General features: G+C 28.6%; 1 protein-coding gene across 11 annotated transcripts in view; it reads right to left on the reverse strand.

Annotated features, from left to right (window-relative positions):
- LOC114915825 (ATP-dependent DNA helicase Q-like SIM) overlaps nt 1-27090 on the reverse strand; it is a 52413-nt gene that overhangs the window by 10412 nt on the left and 14911 nt on the right. The window contains exons 13-30 of one of the 11 annotated variants that reach the window (XM_083077295.1): nt 25724-25769; nt 24671-24789; nt 23545-23637; nt 19955-22859; nt 19515-19819; nt 12242-18888; nt 11954-11976; nt 11422-11458; nt 10998-11040; nt 10697-10741; nt 10442-10543; nt 10119-10200; nt 9487-9574; nt 9222-9302; nt 8693-8782; nt 8475-8594; nt 7938-8023; nt 1319-1435 (exon numbers count right to left, since the gene is read on the reverse strand). Coding sequence is in view for 8 of the 11 variants with exons in the window: in XM_083077296.1 (XP_082933422.1) it covers nt 8755-8782; nt 9222-9255; nt 9553-9574; nt 10119-10193; nt 10442-10543; nt 10998-11090 (354 nt within the window). In the remaining 3 variants the exon portion in view is untranslated. The other 10 variants (XR_014434813.1, XM_083077305.1, XM_083077299.1 and 7 more) reach the window with 10 other exon arrangements.

The raw sequence follows: 27090 nt of genomic DNA on the forward strand, positions 1-27090 counted from the left end.
GAAATATAACAACAATCAGAAAGAAAACAATAAGAAATTGAAAAGCAGTGAATCTGAATGGCAGAGAGAGTAAAAAAGGAAAAAAAGAGGGAAGATATCTAACGGAAGACGAGGCATTGTTTCTAACATACAAACCTTGGCCGGTCTAGACAACTCAATATTGAAGTTTGCAAAATTGAAAATTTGTATATGTGATTAATAACATAACTAAGTATACTTACACATGCAATATACAATTGCAAATTTTATTTTGTAATAAACAATGGAATATCATTCAAATTGTTGAACAAAACAAACTTGATTTATATCCTATTAGAATTTAGATCTCTTTGATCTTATAATGTACAAAAAATAAATTAAAAACAAATCCTTAGAGCTATTTAAAGAGTAGATAAAAATAAATGAAACAACATTAAAGTATTTACCAAAACACACAAATAAAATCACACACATCCACATAGAGGGAGTTAGAGATTAAAAAACACGCAAAAATAAAGACACGAACTGAGACACAAATACAAACACAGACACAAATAGACAAATAAAGATAAACAGAGACAAAGATAAATTAAAAAAGCAAAGAGACAAACAAAGCACACACATACACAAATACAAGGGAAAATTTAAGTAAATAATCCATATTTTCCAATCAAACATATTTTCTCTAAGCAATGATATACGTTCCAAAATCGTATTCCGAATCACATTCCAAACATTAAAATATTAATATATTTTTTAATAAATTTATTATAAAATAATTATTTAATTTAAGATTTTATAATTTAAATTATTATTTTAATCATTCAAAATAATTTTCGACACATACGTTCGGAGATTCTATATTTTTTCATTTTCTTTTAGATTGATGAACTATTAAATATAGTTCACAGAGAACAAACAAAATAAATGACACGCACATTCAAATATATTCCAATATGTAGTCATATTTAATGATACAACATACATAAACACATGATAAGATGTTAACATGGATACCTCTGCTTTTAATTTGATAACTAAATTACCAAAGCAGAATATGCATAGCTAATTGGCAAAAAGGATGTTCCTCTAGTTTGCTAGGCTTCCAAAGCATAGACTAATGTGGATGTTCTCCCTAATTGAAACACACCTAATATAAGTGCATTAACTAAAAATCAATAAATAAAAAAAGCAGAATCACAAAAAAAAAACCATTTTATTAATAACCTAAAGCGAACGGCATGTTAAATTTAGAAAAGAAATTCAAGAAATTGAAACATCAAGCAATCCATGACAATTGTTCAAATTGCTCAGTCCCTAAACTTGACAAATAAATTACCTTTTTTGGTAGAGTATTGAATATTGATTTGATTAACACTAGTCAAGCTAAACATGGTAAATTTACTCCATCTGGGAGGCAACATCTTTATTCTCCTTTGGAAAAATAAGTATTTGCCTGTTCAATGCAAATAATGTCGATAAGGATCACATTTCAAAATGTGCAAACATTTCTCACCTTGATAAATAGGTAATTAGAATTAACAAATAAAATATGGTAACTAGAATTACAAACTAAAGAATATGAGCAAAAAATCACACCATTTTTCGATCAAAACCCACTTTATTAATCAAACCTCTCCACACAAGAAATATCCCTTTGCCACATGATAGACAAAATAAAACACGATGTTGCAAACAAATAAATAGTAAGTTACATTAGTTAGTTAGATAGGCAAAATAATACATGATGTTACCTATAAACAAAGAGAAATGAGAGAGACAAATCAATTTCTAGATTACACTTTAGTAATAAACACTTATTCCAAACAAATTCATGTGCTTATTGATAATCAAGAGTACATAAATTCAATAGTGGTAATACATATTATATAATGAAATATTTAATTAAATAAACCAACCCATCCAGCCAAAATGGCCTTTTAAGATAACAAGGATTTTAAAAAAGTTAGCCAAATTTCTTTTTTAAAATGGCAAGGTAACCAACCATTAAAGGAGTCAAGCAATGGGCCCCTTATAAATCGACTAACCTGTTCCACCTGCACACTAATCTACCCTTACCAAAATATAACCAAGCAAAATCCTATAGTAGAGAGAGAGGTCTTTCCAATTTCTTTTTTCAAGAATTGGTTTTTTACAAAAAAAAAAAAAAAACCAACAGGAATATCTGAAGAATAGCTTGACCAACACGCACTTGATTGCTTAGCATCTCAATCATCCTCTTATCAGCAGGAACTTTACGTCTCACTATTTAATTAACCAGAAGAGTCAACTTTCAGCTTTTCAGGTTTAAATAAGCAACTAAACCAGTTTGCCTTAAGGCACTGCAAAATCAACCGACCAGAAACTTCCATAATATTCCCAAGAACAAGGTCAGTTTCAGGATGTATGGAAAAACAATCTGCAAGAAATAGACAAAATTTGTACTAGAACTACAAGATGACAAGCTTTACCAATTCAACAAATATCCCCATTGTATCATCACGACAGACTGAAGAAAGTAAACACACAATCTTGAACTACTAGAAGGGCACCCAAAATGTGCCCCATGTGAAAAATAATTCTGCCAACACTCTTTCATATCTTAATACATTTTACTTTATCTAAATTTCTTGTTTTCCTTTCTCTATTTTCAGCAAGCTTATTATTTAACATTCTTCATTCTTTGTCGTAATATTTTTATTTATTTATTTATTATAAAAGACGAAAACTGTTCAAAAGCAAAAGACATTGTCCTACCAAAACCACATAAACCCAAAACATTCAAGTAAAGTCAATCTATGTGTATACCTCAAATAAATGCCTCAAAAACTGCCATCAGCACAGCAAAAAGAACAAACTAAGAGGAGTATTTTGTACCACACAAGAGACAAATAAATTATCGTTAAAATCATTTGATCCTTTATTTAAATTACATTTATGTGACTACCCAGTTCTAATATACAAAGCAAAAACAACTTCACGAGCGTAAACCCCCTATCCAGTTCAAACCCAAAACAAAGAAAGAAACATAGAAAAGACAAGATGTAAAGAAAATAGTAAAGTATATTACTGCATTGTTCTTTCAGAGTTAAAAGTATAACATCAAGATCAGAAAACATTTACCTAGCAAGGTTTAATACAAAAAATTTTGATGATACAAACTCCAAAATATAAATTATGATTAGTTTTTTCCAAATTAACACCAATAATCGCCAAACAAGACATAATCAATAAAGTACATTAAACAACTGTAGTGCTACTTATCCTAAAAAAACTTCAACAGGTATTTTGATACCATTGAGCAAGAAAGTTGCCACATCAGCTTCATAGGTAAATATTAAATTTATTGACAACCATAAAGGGTTCTAACATCAGAGTCAAGGATAACCATAAAAGGTTTTAACCCCCTTGTTCATCATATGCCAAAAACAAAAATTCATCATACAATAACCATTTTTTTTATAAGGTTTATATACCCTAAATTTGGGGCTACGGACAATTTTATAAGGTTCATATACCCTAAATTTTATCATGATGAATAAAAATTTTCTCTCGCTACCACGTATTTGCAACATTAGAGTTAGGGACAATTATTAAAGGTTCTTACACCTTTTTTTTCATCATTTGTAGATTAACAGAATCATGATACAATAGCAAAAGAATTTTAATGAATTTAGAATCAGGGACTACTTTATAGGGTTCAGATATCCTATATTTTCTCCCAATGAACAAAAACATCATATCAAATTAGCAACAGTATTTTCAACATCAGATTTAAGAACAACCATACAAGATTCTTACACCCATATTCATCATATGTCAACAAAAAGTTACTTCATACAACAACAACCAATTTTCCATAAAAGGTTCTAACATCAGAGTCAAGGATAACCACAAAAGATTCTAATACCCTTGTTCATCATATGTCAACAGTTAATACGTATTTGCATTAGGGGCAACAATTAAAGGTTCTTACACCTTTTTTCATCATTTGTCAATTAAAAGAATCATCATAAAATAACAACCATGTTATTATGAATTTAGAATTAGGAACAACTTGACAGGGTTCATATACCCTAGATTTTCTCACGATGAGCAAAAACATCAAATCATATCAGCAACAAAATATTTTCAACTTGAGAGTCAAGGACAGCCATTTAAGATTCTTAGACCTTTATTCATTAGATGACAACAAAAAGTTACATCATTGATCATATAATAACAACCATTTCTCTGAATTTAAGGTCAAGGACAACATTATAGGTTCATGGTAGCCACCAAGTATTTGCATCATGAAATTTATTGACAACCATAAAGGGTTCTAACATCAGAGTCAAGGATAACCATAAAAGGTTCTAACCCCCATGTTTATCATATGCCAACAACAAAAATTCATCATATAATAACCAATTTTTTGAGTTTAAGGTTAGGGACAATTTTAAAAGGTTCATATACCCTAAAGTTTATCATGATGAATAAAAAATTTATCTCATAATCGCTACCACGTATTTGTAACACTAGAGTCAGGGACAACCATTAAAGGTTCTTACACCTTCTTTTTTATCATTTGTCAATTAAAAGAATCATCATACTATAGCAACAAAATTTTAATGAATTTAGAATTAGGGACAAATTCATAGAGTTTAGATATCATATATTCTCTCACAATGAACAACAATATCATATCAAATTAGCAACAAAGTATTTTGTACATCAAAGTTAGGCACAACCATACAAACCTCTTAAACCCTTATTCATCATATGTCAACAAAAAGTTACTTCATACAACATCAACCAATTTTCCAAATTTAAGGTCAATGACATTTTTAGAAGTTCATATACCCATGATTTTCTAAGGATTAATAAAAATTCATCTCATAGTAGCTACCAAGTAATTGCCTTATCAAATTTACCAACAACCATAAAAGGTTCTAACATCAGAGTCAAGGATAACCATAAAAGATTCTAATACCCTTGTTCATCATATTTCAATAGTAAACACATATTTGCATTAGGGACAACAATTAAAGATTCTTAAACCTTTTATCATAATCTGTCAATTAAAAGAATCATCATATAATAACAACCATGTTATTATGAATTTAGAATTAGGAACAACTTGATAGGGTTCATATACCCTAGATTTTCTCACGATGAGCAAAAACTTCATATCATATCAGCAACAAAATATTTTCAACAACAGAGTCAAGGACAACCATTTAAGATTCTTAGACCTTTATTCATTAGATGAAAACAAAAAGTTACATCGTTGATCATATAATAACAACCATTTCTCTGAATTTAAGGTCAAGGACAACTTTATAGGTTCATGGTAGCCACCAAGTAATTGCATCATCAAATTTATTGACAACCATAAAGGGTTTTAACATCAGAGTCAAGGATAACCATAAAAGGTTCTAACCCCCTTGTTCATCATATGCCAACAACAAAAATTCATCATACAATAACTTTTTTTTTGAATTTAGGGTTAGGGACAATTTTATAAGGTTCATATACCCTAAATTTTATCATGATGAATAAAAAATTTATCTCATAATCGCTACCACGTATTTGCAACATTAGAGTCAGGGACAACCATTAAGGGTTCTTACACCTTTTTTTTCATCATTTGCCGATTAACAGAATCATGATACAATAGCACCATAATTTTAATGAATTTAGAATCAGGGACAACTTGATAGGGTTCAGCTATCTTGTATTTTCTTCCAATGAACAAAAACATCATATCAAATTAGCAACAAAGTATTTTCAACATCAGAGTTAGGGACAACCATACAAGATTCTTATACCCTATTCATCATATGTCAACAAAAAGTTACTTCATACAACAACAACCAATTTTCTGAATTTAAGATCATTGACATTTTTAAAGGTTCATATACCCTTGATTTTCTCAGGATAAATAAAAATTCATCTCATAGTAGCTACCAAGTAATTGTCTCATCAAATTTACCAACAACCATAAAAGGTTCTAACATCAGAGTCAAGGATAACCATAAAAGATTCTAATACCCTTGTTCATCATATGTCAATAGTTAACACGTATTTGTATTAGGGACAACAATTAAAGGTTCTCACACCTTTTTTTATCATCTGTCAATTAAAAGAATCATCATATAATAACAACCATGTTTTTATGAATTTAGAATTAGGAATAACTTGATAGGGACAACAATTAAAGGTTCTAATTTCAGAGTCAAGGATAACCAAAAATGATTTTAATACCCATGTTCATCATATGTCATCGACAAAAATTCATCATACAATAATCATATTTTTCCGAATTTAGGGTTAGGGATAATTTTATAAGATTCATATACCCTAAATTTAATCATGATGAATAAATATTTTATCTCATAATAGTTAACAAGTATTTGCAACATTAGAGTTGGGGACAACAATTAAAGGTTCTTACACCTTTTTTCATCATCAGTCAATTAAAAGAATCATCATATAATAACAATCATGTTTTTATGAATTTAGAATTAGGAAGAACTTGATAGGATTCATATACTCTAGATTTTCTCACAATGAGCAAAAACTTCATATCATATTAGCAACAAAATATTTTCAATATCAGACAGGGACAACCATTTAAGGTTCTTAGACCCTTATTCATCATATGACAACAAAAAGTCACATCATTAATCATATAATAGCAACCATTTCTCTGAATTTAAGGTCAAGGACAACTTTATAGGTTCATGGTAGCCACCAAGTATTTGCATCATCAAATTTTTTCACAACCATCAAGGGTTCTAACATCAGAGTCAAAGATAACCATAAAAGGTTCTAACCCCCTTGTTCATCATATGCCAACAACAAAAATTCATCAGACAATAACCATTTTATGGTTGTTGTCGATAACTAGTATGAATAGAAGTTAATAGATTTTCATGTTTAAAAGACAACACGATATCTCTTATCAAATAAAGAGAAATATATAACCAACACTAAAGAGAGTCTAAACATAAAGTAAGTAAACAGTACATACAAAACAAAACAATAGGAGACTACAACATGATGCCAGTAAAAAATTGAATACATGAGCAAATACGATACAAAAACCATGAGATAGATAAAAACAAAACTTATTTGAGAACAAGCCTTAAAATAATGAATTGCACCATGCAAGAAACCACCATGATAAGGGTCTTGAAAGTGACCAATATTTACAATCCACACCAAGACACAAATCCATGCTAAAGGAACCACCATCACAATTTGAAAACACAATCAGAAACAATAAATCATTTCAATCAGCACCAAGTTAGAACACATGCTACAAAATATTGCAAATCAAAATACTCTCAAGAATCAAATTGCAAATAAATTCAGTTCGGTAAGTTATTTAATCCCGACTTGGTCATGTGACCATCAACCCACCAAAACTAATAGACAAAGTGTTGATTTGAAAGTTAAGTTGGTACAGTTCTTAACATCTTGGTGATTAAAATTTTATATTTTCTAAAATTTAAATACTTTTTGGTCACTATAATTTCATGAACTTAACATTTTAATCTCTATAATTAAAATCATTCAATTTTAGTCTTTATAAACACTTTTTTTGTTTTCTTTTCATCCCTATCATCTATTGCTATATAGATTAAAAGGTAAATTTATGAAAATATGAGAACTAGAAAGTAACAAAAACACTAATCATAGGGGACAAAAATGAAATGTTTTTAATTGTAGGAACTAATATGTAAAGTTTATGACCTTAAAGGAACCAGAAGGGTCCTTACCCTATTTATTAAAAACTAAAACCAAACCAAATTTTCTACACGAACAAGGATTTTTCCATATTAGATTTTAGATAAGTGTCATTACCTTAAACGTAATTTCAAGTTGAACTTAAGATATCCAAAGCAATTTGAAAACAATACTTAAACCTTATTAGCCACATGCTGGATGAACAAAGGATGCAAGCTTCATACCGAGAATAAAATGTTTGTTTTGTCTTGGTATACAACATTTTTTGTTGTGGTTGTTTTAAGCTCTTTCTCCAAGGAGTTGCCCTCACCTACAAACAACAAAATGTATCTCATAACATATTAAACTAGTTAGATGTTTGATGATAGATATATCTAAGTTTTAGTAAACAATTGATACACTCATACTGTCATACACATATGTTGGATTGAAAATAAATCACTTGATACTCTTGTTCACATAAGTTTTGCCTTATATAGACATGGTGTCCTTGACATATTTACCTAACACAATCTTTTTGAAAGGATGGTTATGCATGAAAGCTTAATTTAAAAGGCACTTTTAAATAGTCTAACAAGTACCATTAGTAGTGGTAATACATATTACATAATTAATGTCATATAATTCAATAACTTTTAATACTAGTATACACTTGTCATATTAATTTTTGACCGCAGAAGTCTAATTTCAAATTACTCACCACATGACAAAAAAAAAATCCTAAATTCACCAATGAAAAGAAAATAAAATTACTTACTTACCAAATAGATTATTTTAAAACTTACAAGTCTCCATCTCATCCCAAGGAACTCATTATTTACCATGCCATTCTATCAAATCCTTGCATCATAGGGGATATTCAAAAGCCCTATAGCCACCATCTTGTTATATTGTTGGGGCCATAAAGGGAAAAAAGAAGCATTGTTAGTATAAAAGTTAATGGAAGGACTGAGATTGTTTTGTTTAGTAACCACAATACCTTTTGATAGGACAAAACCACTCATACCAAAAAGGATGAACAATGTAGAGGTTCCCAAGTGTTCAGCCACTGTCAGTTCCCTCCCAACTGCTGCAATTAATCCGAACAATGCCAAACCCATTTCATTTACAAATGCAAGAAAATAAGGTATTACCTAAAACAATCTGCATTAGGTTAACATGTAAATACGTATTATATATTAGTAGGATTCAAATAGAAAATGAAAAAAGGGAGAAAATAGTAATGCATAAGTTTGCTAAGTATTGTAAATAATGAACACGGCGATAAGCATCACGTGTCCTATAAAATAAACAAAAGAAACAAATAATCATATTGTTAAGAGTTGTTTAATCAGTTTCATCCATAATGCATACATCAAACCTTAGATCGGCAAGCAAGGGACTATAAACAAGTAACAACAACAAATTTGGCCAATTTAAACCAAATCTTGGAGCCTACATCCAGAAGATATGGAAACAGAGAAAAGGGGCAAGTATTTAGCCTTAAAGATATGTAGCAAGTCATTCACCTCAAGGTTAACAAGCTGCCTCCGCAAATAAGCACTTCAATCATTTTGTGCAAAAAAAAATAGCACAATATTAAATTAAACCTACAGAAAGCACCCCAAAAATACTTCGTTAAACAATTTTTAATACTAGTATACACTTTTCAAATAAACTTTTGAATGAAGCAGTAGGCAAAAAATCTTGAAGCAAGAGTCTAATTTCAAATTACTAACTTGCCATAAGACAAAAAATTTATGAATTCACCAAAAAAAAAAATTACTCACTTACCACAATTTGAGTCACAAAAGTTCAAATATCTAATTCCGATTTAAATTTGGGGGACAAAGATTTCACCTACGCAAATCGTGTGACCATCCTACAATGAACATGAGCAATGATTAAATAAATCTACAAAAACTAAGAAATGAAATTCAAACAAAAGACAGGGACTAAAATTAAGAAAGAAAATTTAAAGTTATGAAGAAAAAAGAATACCACCAAAATATGACAGAAAAAATTATAGGATAAAATAGCCCAATGTTTCTTAAAAGCTGCATAATCAATTGTGATATTAGCACACAAGCCTACCATAGTTTGTTTATCATATATTTAAGGTGAAGACACTCAAAATTCAAGTACGTGAGAAGTATGTACAATTAGAAACAGATTTTATTGCAAATTGTATTAATACTAAGAAGATGCTACATAATTAAAATACATGTTGCAATTAGGTTTTTATTGGTTCAAAATGTTCCATGTACAAAACTGTCAAAACAACTAAAAATATCAACAAATCGATCCATAATTCAATGAGGATAGCACAATCCAATTGGACACTAGGGGCAATACAAAATTTACAGAAAAAAAAAAACAAATGAATAAATATTAATTTTGATGTTTCAATGTCAACTAAAGCTCACCTTTGCAACTTCATATTGATAGTCAGAGTCCAAGTTTTGTAAAAACCACAGGGAACCCTTCAAGAATTGCTGCAACTGGAAACTAGAAGGAATATGATTAGAAGTTAAAAGATTTTCATGTTTACGAGACAACATGATATCTTCTATCAAAAAAAGAAAAATATAACTAACCCTAAAGAGAGACTAAACATGAAGTAAGTAAACAGTACCAAATCAAAACAAAAGAAGACTACAGCATGATGCCTGTGAATAACCAAATACATGAGCAAAATCTAGATAGAAATCATGATATAGATAAAATCAAAACTCAATTGAGAACAAACCTTAAAATAATGAATTGCACCATGCAAGAAACCACCATGAGAAGGGTCGTGAAAGTGTCCAACTTTTACAATCCACACCACGACACAAATCCCTTCTACAAACTGTAACATAGAATTAAAGGAACCACCATCACAATTTGAAATAAAACAAAATAAAAATATTTGTCAAATAAGTCATACAATTGTATACAATAAAGTACATCAAACAATTGTAGTACTACTCAGCAAACTAAAACTTAGACAGATATTTGATACCATTGTGCAAGACACTTGTCACATTAGCTTCATAGGCATGTATTCCTAAGACAACATAAAAGAGAAACGGACAGATAAAAGTGAGTTAAAGTTAAAACAACCAACATAAGAGAAATCCACAACAAAATTGACATTCAATAGTAAGAAGTTTTGATTAGGCATGCGGACATATAACAAGAAAAATAGAAACAACAATAAGCTCAAGCCTTAAATTTAGTAAAATTTATCCAAAATCAGTGAATATTAATCATTATCAATAACATCGTTTGGAGCTCTAAATTTATTAGTGTTTTAAATTTACCTCCGGAACTTTTTTGGCATTTGTTTCTGCAATGAATCCGACCCTGCATTTGCTGCCAATATCATTAGAATAACCCCCAGATAACAAATTCATTTTTCAGTCAAAAAACTAGTACAGATAACGAAATCAATCAAGGATAATGTCACAAAATACAAAAATTCAGTATATATTCTTGTTCAAAAGAATAATTTTACAAGGAACTTTGTCACTTCCCAAGAGTTTAACAATTACATAAGAACTCATTCAACATTGTACAAATAATAATCTACAGCTTATATTCAAAGGATACAACTTTCACAGTTTCAAGGCATTATGCATATTATTGTTAAGGTATATACCAATTAAAGAAAATGATGCTTTCCCAAATAATCTGTGCACAAAAATATCAAATCAAACATGACATATGAATGCAAATATATCTTACAGAAGGCTCCAGAAATGCCATCAAGCCTGTTTCTCCACTAATACATGTCAAAATAAAAGATACAAAAGCAACAACAATTAGTATCTTTATAAGAAGCAAATCATCAAATTAATTCCAAACCAATTTCCAAAAAGGAGCTCTTGCAAAATCTATTCAATAAAATTTAGGCAACAATGATACCTGATTGAATTTATTTGTTAACCAAAACAATTATAGTACAACAGAGGTAATAGAAGCTTGAAACGAGAACACCTCTATAACAATAATATATGGGATGAGGTTCATACCAATTACTCAAACATTAATAGGATTTTTTGCATGATCCTCAAATTACCTGGCATAGAGTAAATATAAACACATATTTTTCCTACAACTTGCCAAACTAGCCAAAATCAAATGCTAAACACCAACATTCCCATTTATCAAATACAACAACAAACTTTTTTGCTGAAATATTATAGTTCAGATCAAGTGTGACCATATAATTTGAACCATACAATAAAAACTATCGAGTTAATATACAGATACTTACATTGTTTTCATCATCGGAAAGCTCTGCATAGCAAATGATACCAGGCAGTAAGAGAAAAATAAATAAAGAAAAATTACTTAAAGTAGAACTGGTGAACAAGATGTAAAATGTAAATTTCTTCAATTCCAAGTTTAATGGCCCTGAGTGCCATCAATTAAAACTAGCTTGTTAGTTGTTACACCATACACTAATGCAAATTCATTTAAAACCAAATTCCTTGATATCATTTCTCTTGTATGCTTAGGAAACAAAGTTAATTATCAATGCACGGCCCTACAGAAGACATACCGTTTTAACCATTGTTGTGCTACCTGAAAAAGAGGAGTAATTTAATCATTTGGGATCATTGATATCATAATCGGCCTAAAACAAAAAGGCAAAAGAAAAGGAAAGAAAAATGAGAATTAAGAGGATATTGAAGTACCTTTGCATCAGATAAACCCTTAGAATTAAGGACCAAGCCCAACAGAAGAAAAAGATTTTCAAATGATGAATAAGAAATCCATATCGTATTAACAACCAAGTATTTTAGACATAGAGTCAAGACAACCATAAAAGGTTTTTAATCCTTTGATCATCATATGTCAACAAAAAGATTCATCACAACCTATTTTTTCAAATTTAGGATCCGAGACAACTTTATAGGATTTATTTACCCTAAATTTTGTGATGATGAATAAAAACCTCATCATATTCGCAACCAAGTATTTTCGACATCAGGGACAATCATAAAAGATTCTTACACCATTGTTCATCATGTTATTTAAAAATATCCATCAAGTAATAGAAAACAACTGTTTCTAAATTTAGGGTCAGGGATAACTTTATAGGGTTCACATACCCTTAATTTTCTCAAGATGCATAAAAATTCATCTAATAGTAACAAGTATTTGCGACATCAAAGTCAGAGATAACCATAAAAGTTCTAATATCAGTGTTCATCATATATCATATATCATTTAAAAGATGCATCACATCACAACAACAACCAAGTTTTTTTTTCAAATTTAGGGTCAGGGATATCTTTATAAGGTTCTTATACCTTATATTTTCTTATCATGAATAACAAATTCATCTCATAATAGGAACCATGTATCTGTGACATCAGAGTAAGAGACAACCGTTAAAGGTTCTTAAACTCTTATTCATCATAAGTCAATTATAAGAATCCTCATATAATAGCAATCAAGATTTTACAAATTTATGATTAAGCACAACATTATAGGGGTCACATACCTTGCTTTCTCACATGATACAAAAAAACTTCATTTCATATTATCAACTAAGTATTTTTGACAGAGTCAAAGACAATAAAAGGTTCTAACATCAGAGTCAAGGATAACCATAAAAGATTTTAATTCCCTTGTTCATCATATGTCAACAACAAAAATTCATCATACGATAACCATAACTTTTCGAATTTAGGGTTAAGGATAATCTTATAAGATTCATATACCCTAAATTTTATCATGATGAATAAATATTTTATCTCGTAATAGCTACCATGTATTTGTAACATCAGAGTTAGGGACAACAATTAAAGGTTCACATACCCTTGGTTATCTCAAGATGAATAAAAATTCATCTAATAGTAACAAGTATTTGCAACATCAAAGTCAGAGATAACCATAAAAGATCAAATATCAGTATTCATCATATATAATTTAAAAGATGCATCACATCATATCAACAACCAAGTTTTTTTCAAATTTAGGGTCAAGGATATGTTTATAAGATTCTTATACCTTATATTTTCTTAATATGAATAACAAATTCATCTCATAATAGGAACCATGTATCTGTGACATCAGAGTAAGAGACAATTGTTAAAGGTTCTTAAACTCTTATTCATCATAAGTCAATTATAAGAATCCTCATATAATAGCAATTAAGATTTTACAAATTTAAGATTAACCACAACATTATAGGGTTCACATACCCTGCTTTCTCACATGATACATAAAAACTTCATTTCATATTATCAACCAAGTATTTTTGACAGAGTCAAAGACAATAAAAGGTTCTAACATCAAAGTCAAGGATAACCATAAAAGATTATAATTCCCTTATTCATCATATGTCAACAACAAAATTCATCATACGATAACCATAACTTTTCAAATTTAGGGCTAGGGAAAATCTTATAAGATTCATATACCCTAAATTTTATCATTATGAATAAATATTTTATCTCGTAATACATCAGAATTAGGGACAACAATTAAATGTTGACATACCCTTGATTTTCTCAAGATGAATAACAAGTATTTGCATCATAAAAGTCAGATATAACCATAAAAGTTCTGATATCAGTGTTCATCATATATCATTTAAAAGATGCATCACATCACATCAACAACCAAGTCTTTTTCAAATATAGGGTCAGGGATATCTTTATAAGGTTCTTATAGTTATATTTTCATATCATGAATAACATTCATCTCATAATAGGAACCATGTATCAGTGACATCAGAGTAAGAGACAACCGTTAAATGTTCTTAAACTCTTATTCATCATAAGTCAATTATAAGAATCCTCATATAAAGCAATCAAGATTTTACAAATTTAATATTAAGCACAACATTATAGGGTTCACATACCCTGCTAGCTCACCTGATACATAAAAACGTCATTTCATATTATCAACCAAGTATTTTTGACAGAGTCAAAGACAATAAAAGGTTCTAACATCAAAGTCAAGGATAACCATAAAAGATTCTAATTCCCTTGTTCATCATATGTCAACAACAAAAATTCATCATTCAATAAGCATAACTTTTCGAATTTAGGGTTGGGATAATTTTATAAGATTCATATATCCTAAATTTTATCATGATGAATAAATATTTTTTCTCATATAGCTACCACGTATTTGCAGCATAGTTAGGAACAACAACTAAAGGTTCACATGTCCTTGATTTTCTCAAGATGAATAAAAATTCATATAATAGTAACAAGTATTTGCACCATCAAAGTCAGAGATAACCATAAAAGTTCTGATATCGGTGTTCATCATATATCATTTAAAAGATGCATCACATCACATCAACAACCAAGTTTTTTCCAAAATTAGGAACCACGTATTTGTGACATCAAAAGAAGAGACAACCGTTAAAGTTTCTTAAACCCTTATTCATCATAAGTCAATTATAAGAATCCTCATATAATAGCCATCAAGATTTTACAAATTTAAGATTAAGCACAACATTATAGGGTTCACAGACCCTGTTTTCTCACATGATACATAAAAACTTCATATCATATTATCAACCAATTGTTTTTGATAGAGTCAGAGACAATCAAAAAGGTTTATACTTTCTTCTTCATCAATAAATTTATTGACAACCATAAAGGATTTTAACATCAGTCAAGGATAACCATAAAAGTTTCTAACCCCCTTGTTCATAATATGCCAACAACAAAAATTCATCATACAATAACCATTTTTCTTTTGAATTTAAGGTTAGGGACAATTTTATATGGTTCATATACCCTAAATTTTATCATAATGAATAAAATTTTTATCTCATAGAAGCTACCACATATTTGCAACATTAAAGTTGGGGACAACCATTCAAGGTTCTTAAACCTTTTTTCATCATTTGTCAATTAAAAGAATCATCATACAATAGCAACCGAAATTTTATGAGTTTAGAATTAGGGACAACTTGATAGGATTCAGATATCCTATATTCTCTCACAATGAACAAAAACATCATATCATATTAACAACAAAGTGTTTTCGACATTAGAGTTAGGGACAACCATACAAGGTTCATACACCCTTTTTCATCATATGACAACAAAATGTTACTTCATACAATGCCAACCATTTTTTCGAATTTAAGGTCAAGGATATTTTTAAGGGTTCATATAACCATGATTTTCTCAAGATTAATAAATATTCATGTCATAGTAGCTACCAAGTAATTGCCTCATCAATTTTACCAACAACCATAAAAGGTTCTAACATCAGATTCAAGGATAACCATAAAAGGTTCTAATTCCCTTGTTCATCATATGTCAACAACAAAAATTCATCATACAACAACCATTTTTTTTTTGAATTTAGGGTTAGGGACAATTTTATCTGGTTCATATACCTTAAATTTTATCATGCTGAATAAAATTTTTATCTCATAGAAGCTACCACATATTTGTAACATCATAGTTAGGGACAACCATTAAAGGTTCTTAAACCTTTTTTCATCATTTGTCAATTTAAAGAATCATCATACAATAGTAACTGAAATTTTATGAATTTAGAATTAGGGACAACTTGATAGGATTCAGATATCCTATATTCTCTCACAATGAACAAAAACATCATATCATATTAGCAACAAAATGTTTTCAACATCAGAATTAGGGACAACCATACAAGGTTCTTACACCCTTATTCATCATATGACAACAAAAAGTTACTTCATACAATAACAACCATTTTTCCGAATTTAAGGTCAACGATATTTTTAAAGGTTCATATACCCATGATTTTCTCAAGATTAATAAAAATTCATGTCATAATAGCTACCAAGTAATTGCCTCATCAATTTTACCGAAAACCATAAAAGGTTCTAACATCAGATTCAAGGATAACCATAAAAGATTCTAATTCCCTTGTTCATCATATGTCAACAACAAAAATTCATCATACAACAACCATTTTTCTTTTGAATTTAGGGTTAGGGACAATTTTATCTGGTTCATATACCTTAAATTTTATCATGCTGAATAAAATTTTTATCTCATAGAAGCTACCACATATTTGTAACATCAGAGTTAGGGACAACCATTAAAGGTCCTTAAACCTTTTTTCATCATTTGTCAATTTAAAGAATCATCATACAATAGTAACTGAAATTTTATGAATTTAGAATTAGGGACAACTTGATAGGATTCAGATATCCTATATTCTCTCACAATGAACAAAAACATCATATCATATTAGCAACAAAGTGTTTTCAGCATCAGAATTAGGGACAACCATACAAGGTTCTTACACCCTTATTCATCATATGACAACAAAAAGTTACTTCATACAATAACAACCATTTTTCCGAATTTAAGGTCAAGGATATTTTTAAAGGTTCATATACCCATGATTTTCTCAAGATTAATAAAAATTCAGGTCATAATAGCTACCAAGTAATTGCCTCATCAATTTTACCGAAAACCATAAAAGGTTCTAACATCAGATTCAAGGATAACCATAAAAGATTCTAATTCCCTTGTTCATCATATGTCAACAACAAAAATTCATCATACAATAACCATAACTTTCCAAATTTAGGGTTAGGGATAATTTTATAAAATTAATATACACTAAATTTTATCATGATGAATAAATATTTTATCCCATAATAGCTACCACATATTTGCAACATTAGAGTTAGGGACAACAATTAATGATTCACATACCCTTGATTTTCTAAAGATGAATAAAAATTCATCCAATAATAACAAGTATTTGCAACATCAAAATCAGAGATAACCATAAAAGTTTTGATATCAGTGTTGATCAAATATCATTTAAAAGATGCATCACATCACATCACATCAACAACCAAGTTTTTTTCCAAATTTAGGAACCACATATTTGTGACATTAGAAGAAGAGACAACCATTAAAGGCTCTTAAACCCTTATTCATCATAAGTCAATTATAAGAATCCTCATATAATAGCAATTAATAAAGTCAAAAGACACTCTAAATAGTCTAACAAGTAACATTAGTAGTGGTTGGTAAGTCAAATTATATAATGTATTATTTAATTACATAGACCAACCAATCCAACCCAAAAGGCCGTTTAAGATAACAAGGGTTTAAAAAAGTCCTGGCCAAACTTCTTTTCAAACAGGCAAGGTAACCAAGCATCAAAGGAGTCAGACCATGGGTCCCTAACAAACCGACTGCACACAAATGCACCCATACCAAAATATAATCAAGCAAAAGCATATACAAGAGAGAGAGTCTTTTCAAAATATTTTTTCAAGAATTAGAATAAAAAATAAAAATAAGTGTTATTCAGGGATTTATTTAAGCAGTCAAGTTATCCCAAACTGACAAGCTAAAATTATTGATTTGTTAACAAGGATAACATCCGATATTACTAACAATAAGAAGAACAAAAGTCACCGACAATATCTCTCCTACTCGAGGATCAGCAGACAGATTTCAAACAAATCACAAACAATTACCTAAATTGCCACCACGTGAGCATATGTAGTACGTCTTTACACTTTTAGACAATCACACAAGTAGAGTCATTTCACACAAATGCACCCATACCAAAATATAATCAAGCAAAAGCATATACAAGAGAGAGAGTCTTTTCAAAATATTTTTTCAAGAATTAGAATAAAAAATAAAAATAAAAATAAGTGTTATTCAGGGATTTATTTAAGCAGTCAAGTTATCCCAAACTGACAAGCTAAAATTATTGATTTGTTAACAAGGATAACATCCGATATTACTAACAATAAGAAGAACAAAAGACACCGACAATATCTCTCCTACTCGAGGATCAGCAGACAGATTTCAAACAAATCACAAACAATTACCTAAATTGCCACCATGTGAGCATATGTAGTACGTCTTTACACTTTTAGACAATCACACAAGTAGAGTCATTTCCAGGTGGAAACATTCAATAGTTCAATTCACTGTATAAAAGATGTGCAACCGGAATACCTGAAGAATAACTATAGATCAACACGCACTTGATTGCTTAGCATCTCAATCATGCTTATATCAGCAGGAATTTTGCACCCCAATTTTTAGTTAACAACCAGAACAGAGTTAACTTTCAGCTTTCCAGGATTAAATAATCAACGGGACAAGTTTGCTTTAAAGCACTGCATAATCAGCTTACCAGAAACTTCCACAATATCCCCAGGAACAAATTCAGTTGAAGAAAGTATGGAAAAACAACCTGCAAAAAATAGGCTCTGCCTAATTCAAAATTTGTACTAGAACTTCAAGATGACAATCTTTATCAATTCAATAAATATCCCCATTGTATCATCATGATAGACAGAAGAAAGTAATCGCACAAAATCTCTAATTACTAAGAGGGTGCCCAGAATGTGCCCCATGTTAAGGATGGAAAGTAATTCTCCAGTCACTCTTTCATATCCTAATGCATTTTACTTGATCAAAATTTCTTGTTTTCCTTTCTCTATTTTCGAAAAGGTTATATATTTAACATTCTCCATTCTTTGTCCTAAGCTCTTTGATTATTTATTTATTATAAGAGAAGAAAATCGTTTAAAAGCAAAAAAAAGAGATATTCTCCAACCAAAAAGACATAAGCCCCAAAAAAATCAAGTAAAGTTTGTCAATCGTTGTGTATACCTTAAATAAATGCATCAAAAACTGCCTCCAGCACAACAAAAAAAAACTAAGAAAAGCACTTTGTCCGATTTAAGACAGCAATATTAAAGAGAAAAACCCTCACGAGTAACAAAGAAAAAATAGAATTAGAATGAAATGAAACAAGAATCAGAAAGAAAAGAAACAGGAATTGAAAAGTAGGGAAGCAAAATCAATAATTTCTACCCTCCATCAGCACAAGGTCACCAGCGCGCGCAAAGAACCCTAATATTCATATCCAAAGGTTGCTGCACCGCAAGAAAAGAACAAGAATCAAACAAGAGTGTTGAACAAGAATCAAAGACAAACAAGAATTATAAAAAAATAAAACAAGAAATTGAAAAACAGAAAAGTAGATGCACAGCATAACATCCATCGCCACAAGGTCATTAGAGCGAGTAACTCAAATATCCATATCGACCGTTTGCCGCACCACGCAAAAAATGAACAAGATTGAAAGAAGAGTGTTGAACAAGAATCAAAGAAAAATCCTAGTGAGTAACGAAAACAACAACAATCAGCAAGAAATGAAACAACAATTTTAAAGTGATCGAATATTATTGACAATGAAAAACCCAAACGAATGAGGACTGAAACCGAAAAGCAGATGCAGAGCATAACATCACCTTCAATTTCTACCTTCCATCGCCACAAGGTCATTAGAGCGAAGAACTCAAATATCCATATCGACCGTTTGCCGCACCACACAAAAAATGAACAAGAATCAAAGAAAAATCCTAGTGAGTAAGGAAGACAACAACAATCAGCAAGAAATGAAACAATTTTAAAGTGATCGAATATGATTGGCAGCGAAAGAGAGTCACACACATAGTTATAAATTGAGAGAGAGAGGGGCTAGAGACATGAGTGAGGAATAAACTCGGGCGGTGGAACCGATAGTGAATTGTTTAGTAAAAGAGAGAAACGTATAAATAGACTTGTTTTGTGGAACAATTTTTCGCATTTATTAGTAAGTTAAAACTATTAAATATTTTGATAAAAAATTTAATAATAAAAATTGCAACTTAACGAAACAATTCCTTTAAGGTTTAAATATTAAAATTCTTTTTATAGTTATAATTTTGTTTATTCTAATAAAAATGATTTATATATTTGAATTTTAATTCTCAAAATTTTTTAAAATTGATTATTGTTTATTAACATGAAAGATTAAGATATTTTCACAATGCTACGTATAATTTATTTGTTTTAAAAAATAAAATATAAATTTAATTTGATTTTTAATTTTTTATCCTCTAAATTTTAGAAATATTATTTTGTTATTACAAATTTAAAAAAAAAATCATTTTATTTTACTACGGAGATTTTGTTATGTCTATATTTAATATTCTTAATTTCAATTCATAATTTAATACAACAGATAGTCTTTTATAATAGCTTGCTTTTAAAAATTAAATCTTAAAAAAATAATTAAAGGAGATAAACAGTTAATCTTATTTCTTGTACATTATCACTAAATAAAAAAATAAATAAACAAAAACATGTTTTAAGTAAAAAAAAATAGTGTAAAATAAAATTTAAGATTATTTTTAATTTGTAAATAGAAGAATACTTACTTTATCTTACATGAACAAAATAGAATACATAACAATATGAGAAAAAAAAAACTAAAAATAAAAGAATATGAAGATATTACAAATGTAAATATAAATATGATATTATGTAACATAATTGATATATATATATATATATAAAATAATAATTAAGTTTCACTAAATAGATGACTTTAGAAGATTAAAATCTACGATAAATTAAATATCAGTTATATTTTAAGTTTCATTTATTATTAGTGTTCTTTTTTTATTTATTTTATATTCATTTGAAGATTATAATATATTAATCTTAAAACTATTCATATTTGATATACAGAGTGAATATATTTATTCTATTTTAACGATTAATTTTAGCATTTTAAAAATATTTTTAATTATACTTAATATTCAAAACATTATAATATTAAAAGATAATTATGTCAAATTTTTATTATAGTATTTATTTATTATCACATATATTAGTACATTTACATATACTAAATGAATGAAAAAAAATATTTACATGTAAAAATGATGAATTTATTTTACACCATAACTTGATCTTTGATGTGTCATATGTTACAGTGAAAAAAGCACCAATTTTCATATATTGTATTTATTTAATATATATTATTGTCAATAACAATTAAAATAAAGATATAAAGTAAAATTTTAAATAATATATTTAAAACAATGTTGCACAAAATTTTTTCAAATGAGAGACAAAAGAAAAAGTTATTTTAAATGTCCAACATAAAATCATATTTGACGTATGATAGTATAATATAATTCACAAGTATAAAAACTGGAAATTTTAATAAAAAATAAAGCAATAAGTATTATTAGACAAATAATGATTATATTCAGAAAGTTGAAATTTTAAAAATATTATTTTATTTACAAACATGGTAACATTTTAAGAAAATAAAACGCACAAAAAAAGGTGATAAAATAAAATGATTGATGTGTTAAAAATATACGTAATATATGGTATGACTAAATATATTTTTAATTTATAAATAATTAAAGAAAACTATTTTTAATTTACAAATAATTAAGAAAACTATTATCTTATTTGTCAGAAGAAGAATGTTATCAACTATGACTAAATTATTTATATACAATTCTAAATGTATTTTTAATTTAACAAAAATCATAAATTGTAATGGGTCTTACATCTTCTTAAGATTTGTCATTTTCAATAAATTTCAATATATAATAAAGAGTACTAGAAAGAAATTTTCAAAGCACTCACCTTATGAAAAATGTAAAACTTTTATTTCAAAAATATCATGAAAATATCCTTGAGACTGCCCCACACAAGAGGAGGAATGAGCCTGAACTCAATTCATATTGTTTGTTCCTTCATTATTTTTAGACTAATACATTAATTATAATTTTTTAAAGAACATAAACTCTAATTAAAAAAATGCAATATTAATTAAGAGAAAAATATTATCGAAATAGACTCTAACTAGTAAAAAGATATATAAGTATTAATTAGGTAACTAAAGAGTAGTTTTAAAAAATACATATAAAAAGGAAAATTTTATTTTCATCAACTAAATTCACTACTTTTATTTTTAATCTTGATGAATTAGATAATAGGGACATGTATAGACCTTCTAAGATACAATTTAGTAATAGGCATTTATTTCAAACAAATTTATGTATTTTGTGTTTATTTGTAATCTAGATTAGATAAATACTAAAGAGTGATATTTGACATTAATGAAGCAAGATTTTCAACTCAGATTCTCATAAACATTTATATTGTGCAAATAATGAGCATTAAAAATAAGTATCACATGTCCTCGATAAAGTAAAAAAAATAATAATAATAATAATAATAAGCATACCACTGGAGTTGTCTAATCGGGCTCATCCATAATGCAAACATCAAACCTCACATTGATAAGAAAGGGACTACAAACAAGTATCTATGACAACTTTGATATTTTAGACCAAATCTTGGAGTCTACAACCATAAGATAATGAAAAAGAAAAAAAGAGAGTAGTTAGTCATCCTATAATAACAATCATGTATCTGCGACATTAGAGTCCTAGAAAATCATTAAATGTTCTTAATATACATACATAATTGACAAACACGCACACCCACATATAATGCAATTATGCACACATAATAACATATAATACACACATAATAGATATAAAAGTCAATGACAATAAACATGAACAAACATAGTAAACATCAACACACATGATAGACATAGAGACACCCAAGGCACACAGGCCAACAAAGTCACGACATACCCACACACATAGCGAATGAGAGATACAAAACTAAACGTACACATAGAAACACAAAAACAAACACATCCAAAAATAGAACACAAATAAAGGCAGACAAAAAAAAGACATGACATGCTCGTAGACACAGAGAGCACACATACAAACATAAATACAAGGAAAGGACAATTTAAGTAAATAATCCATATTTTTCCAATCAAACATGTTCTTTTTAGATCGATGGACGATGGACAATGGAGAATTGATCATAGAAGACAACTTAAAATAAATAAAATGCACATACATTATATTCCAGCAACATGTAGTAATATTTAATGATATGAAATACAAAAAGACATTATAACATGTTGACATGGATACATGTGCTTTTAGTTTGATAACTAAATTACCAAAGGAAAATATGTGTAGTTGATTAGCAAAATGGATGTTCCTCTAGTCAAAAGGCTTCCAAAGCATAGACCAATGTGAACATTTTCCTTGTTCTGCATCCACAACATAGACCAATTATAACTGCATTATATTTTGCCACAAGTGTATGAAAATTAATAACAAAGTAGTGTCACAAAAAAAAATCATTCTTTTATGAAGTAAAGCAACTGCCATGTTAAATTTAGAAAAGAAACTCAAGAAATTGCAACTTCATGAAATCCATGACAATGTCTCAAATCCTTCGAACTCTTCTACAATTCATGACAATTGCAACACATAAAAAAATATACAGACCATAATATAATTTTTTTCACAAAAAAAAGCAATTTAAAAATCATGTAATATAAAAATTAGACAACCTAACTATTACTATAATCTTAAGAAATTTGATATATAAAAAATATTAAAACAGACTAATTATAAGCATATTAGCATAATCTTAAGATGTCAAAGAATATTAAAAATAAACATCAACACTTTCCTTCTAACACTCTTTAATTAACTGAAATTTATTAAAAATCAAAAATCTTGATGGGTTTCATATATTCTCAAGATTGTAATTTTCAATAAAATTTAGTCAATAAATAGTGTGTCTGAAAAGAAATCTTATCTTTACTATACAATTCTTTAGATATTGAGATAAAAATTATTTATTTTTTATATACCGATTATATGCAAGGTGACAGCATTGCGTCTCAGCACGTAGAATCAGACAATTCTACGATCTTAACTACCCGTACATGTTCATCTGTACGCATAATCATCTAAAATCAGGCACCATACATAATCATCTAAAATCAGGCACCATAAAACAACGTGTGAAATCATAGATTTGTAAGAGCAACGATTTTTATGTCTCTCCTTTTTTAGGTTACACGTTTAGATTTCTAGGTTTAAGGTTTAGTATTTTTACTTTTTATTTGGGCCACCTGTTATTATTAGGTCCCATTTTTACATTTTGAGCTTAATAAAAATATAATCCATAAACCAAATCCATGAAATTAGAGTGGAATATTTGAAAGAAGTTAAGGCTACAAACCCATCTTTGGAAACACATACAGCTGCTTGAAAGAGAACAGAATGTACCATATTGATTGATGAGTGGATCGACAAGATGAGGAGGACAATATTAAATTTTCTAGCTCACAGTCGAAAGGGAACAAATTTCCTCAAGTATATTGATGCATCAGTTATATTCAAAACAGCTGAAAAGATAGAGATGATAGATGAGATTGTTAAAGAGGCTGGTGAAAAGAATATTGTCCAAGATATGTCAAACAATGCAGCAAAATACAAAGTTGTTGGTGTGATTTTAATGAAAAAGAGGCCAAGGTTGTGTTGGACACCTTGTGCAACACATTGTATTGACTTGATAATGGAAGACTTTGATAAGAAGATATCCATTCATCAAGAGACAATTCCAAAAGGGAGAAAAATTACAACTTATATTTATTCAAGAAGTTGTGTTATTTAGGAATGACAAGATTTGATATTTAGGTTGCCTTCTTAAGAAGCAAGGACCTTTGGTCAGAATGTTCACAAGTGACCAATGGAATGACAACAAGTTTTCAAATGTGGTTCTACTTAAGGAGTTTTGGAAGAATGTTGTAATTTGTCTAAGGGGTCATTAAAAAGACCATTGTGGCTGTTAGATGCCTAACTGATGTGGGATTTTAACACACAAACCTCTACCTTACTAAACACCTCAAGGCTTAAGTTTGCAAGATTGGAAATTTGTAAATTTTATTAATAGTATAAGAACAAAATATACATACATACACATGGAATGCACAAGTACCAGATGCAATTTGTAATAAACGATGGAATATCAATCAAACTTATGATGGACAAAACAAACTCAATTTATATCCTATCAGAATTTAGATCTCTGAACTATGATTTGATCTTATAACATGACCAGAAAATCAATTAAAAACAAAACTACAAAGCTATTTTAAGCGCAGATAAAAAGAAACGAAATAACAATAAAGAATCAACAAACTATACTTTGTTGCCTGGATGTAGACATACAAAGAAAACAATTCTTGAATCAAAGAAAAACAAGACTCAGCAAGAAATAAAACAAGAAATCGAAAAGTAGAGAAAAGTAGAGAAGCGCATAACATTACTTCTTTTTACCTTCCATCGGCCAAGGTCTCCAGAATGAGGAACAAAGAGAAAAACCCTAGCGAGTAGCAAGCAAAGATAAACAAGAATCAGGAAGAAATAAAACAACAATAAAAAATAAATCAAACAAGAAATTGAAAAGCTGATCGAATCTGAATTGTAGAAATCGAAGAAAAGGAAAAGAATAACGATGACATCTAACGGAGACGAGGCATTGATGTGTGACGGTTGCTATAGAAGAATCAGAGAGACTCTCGAAAGTGGAAAACCCGAACGAACGAGGCATTGATGTGTGAGGGTTGTTATCAAACAAACAGAGAGACTCTCGAGTCAGGAAAACCCAAACGAATAATGAGTGACGCTGTGAGTCACACAAACCAGTTATAAATAGAGACCGGGATTGACTGCTTTTGGTTGCCATCGTGTTATTTTAAAAATAAAGTGGGTTGGCCCGGTACAAATGTTTTAAACTTAAATAAATTCCTTTCATTTTTATATTTTATTATACAATTTCAATTTTTTTTTTAAAAATTAACTAGTTGGCTTTTGCTAAATTATATTTTTAAGACTTATTTTCATATCTTATTTTTAAAATATTTATTTTCTTTATACCTTCTAAATAGATATGTAGATATTAAAAATATTTAATTATAAAATATAACAATACCTAATTACCATTTTTTTAGTTTAAAAACTTAATTGGAAATTCTAAAAAGTTCATAAAAAATTACAAAATGATTTACTATTAAAAATATATATAAAAAATTTATTTTGTATAATAAATTAGAATAGATATTTCAAGGGAAGTGTTTTTAAAAAAATATTTTAAACAATGATTTTTTAACTGTTTTTTAAGGAGTGTTTAAGATATTTTTTAAAAAAGTTTTCATTTCTTTGAATTATTACTTCTGTTCTTCTGTTCTTATTCATAAGATCTAATTCAAGATAATTACTAATTTTTAATATAAGATACAATTTATATTATTCTTTTTAATTATTTTTAAACTAAAATATCTATAATTAAAATATATTATCTTAACTTAATAAATACAATAATTTTAAACTCTTAAAGAGCATTAACTCTAATTTTGATTAAAAAAATACAAATATTAATTAAATAAAAATAATATAAGATATAGACTCCAATCGGTAAGAAGATATATAAATATTAATTAGATAATTAAAAAGATATTTTATTTTATCAAATGAATTAGATAATTAGATAATTATGACTTATATATGTTTTCTAAGATATATTTTAAAAATAAACATTTATTTTAAGCAAATTCATGTACTTATTTGAAGCCGCGATTAGTAATATAGCTAATGAAAGAAAATGAGAAGATGATGAAAGAAATAAGGATATTTAAGTGATTACG

The sequence above is a fragment of the Cajanus cajan genome, chromosome 6 (assembly GCF_000230855.2).
Source record: "Cajanus cajan strain Asha chromosome 6, NIPB_CcT2T_4, whole genome shotgun sequence".
Taxonomy (NCBI): Eukaryota; Viridiplantae; Streptophyta; class Magnoliopsida; order Fabales; family Fabaceae; genus Cajanus; species Cajanus cajan.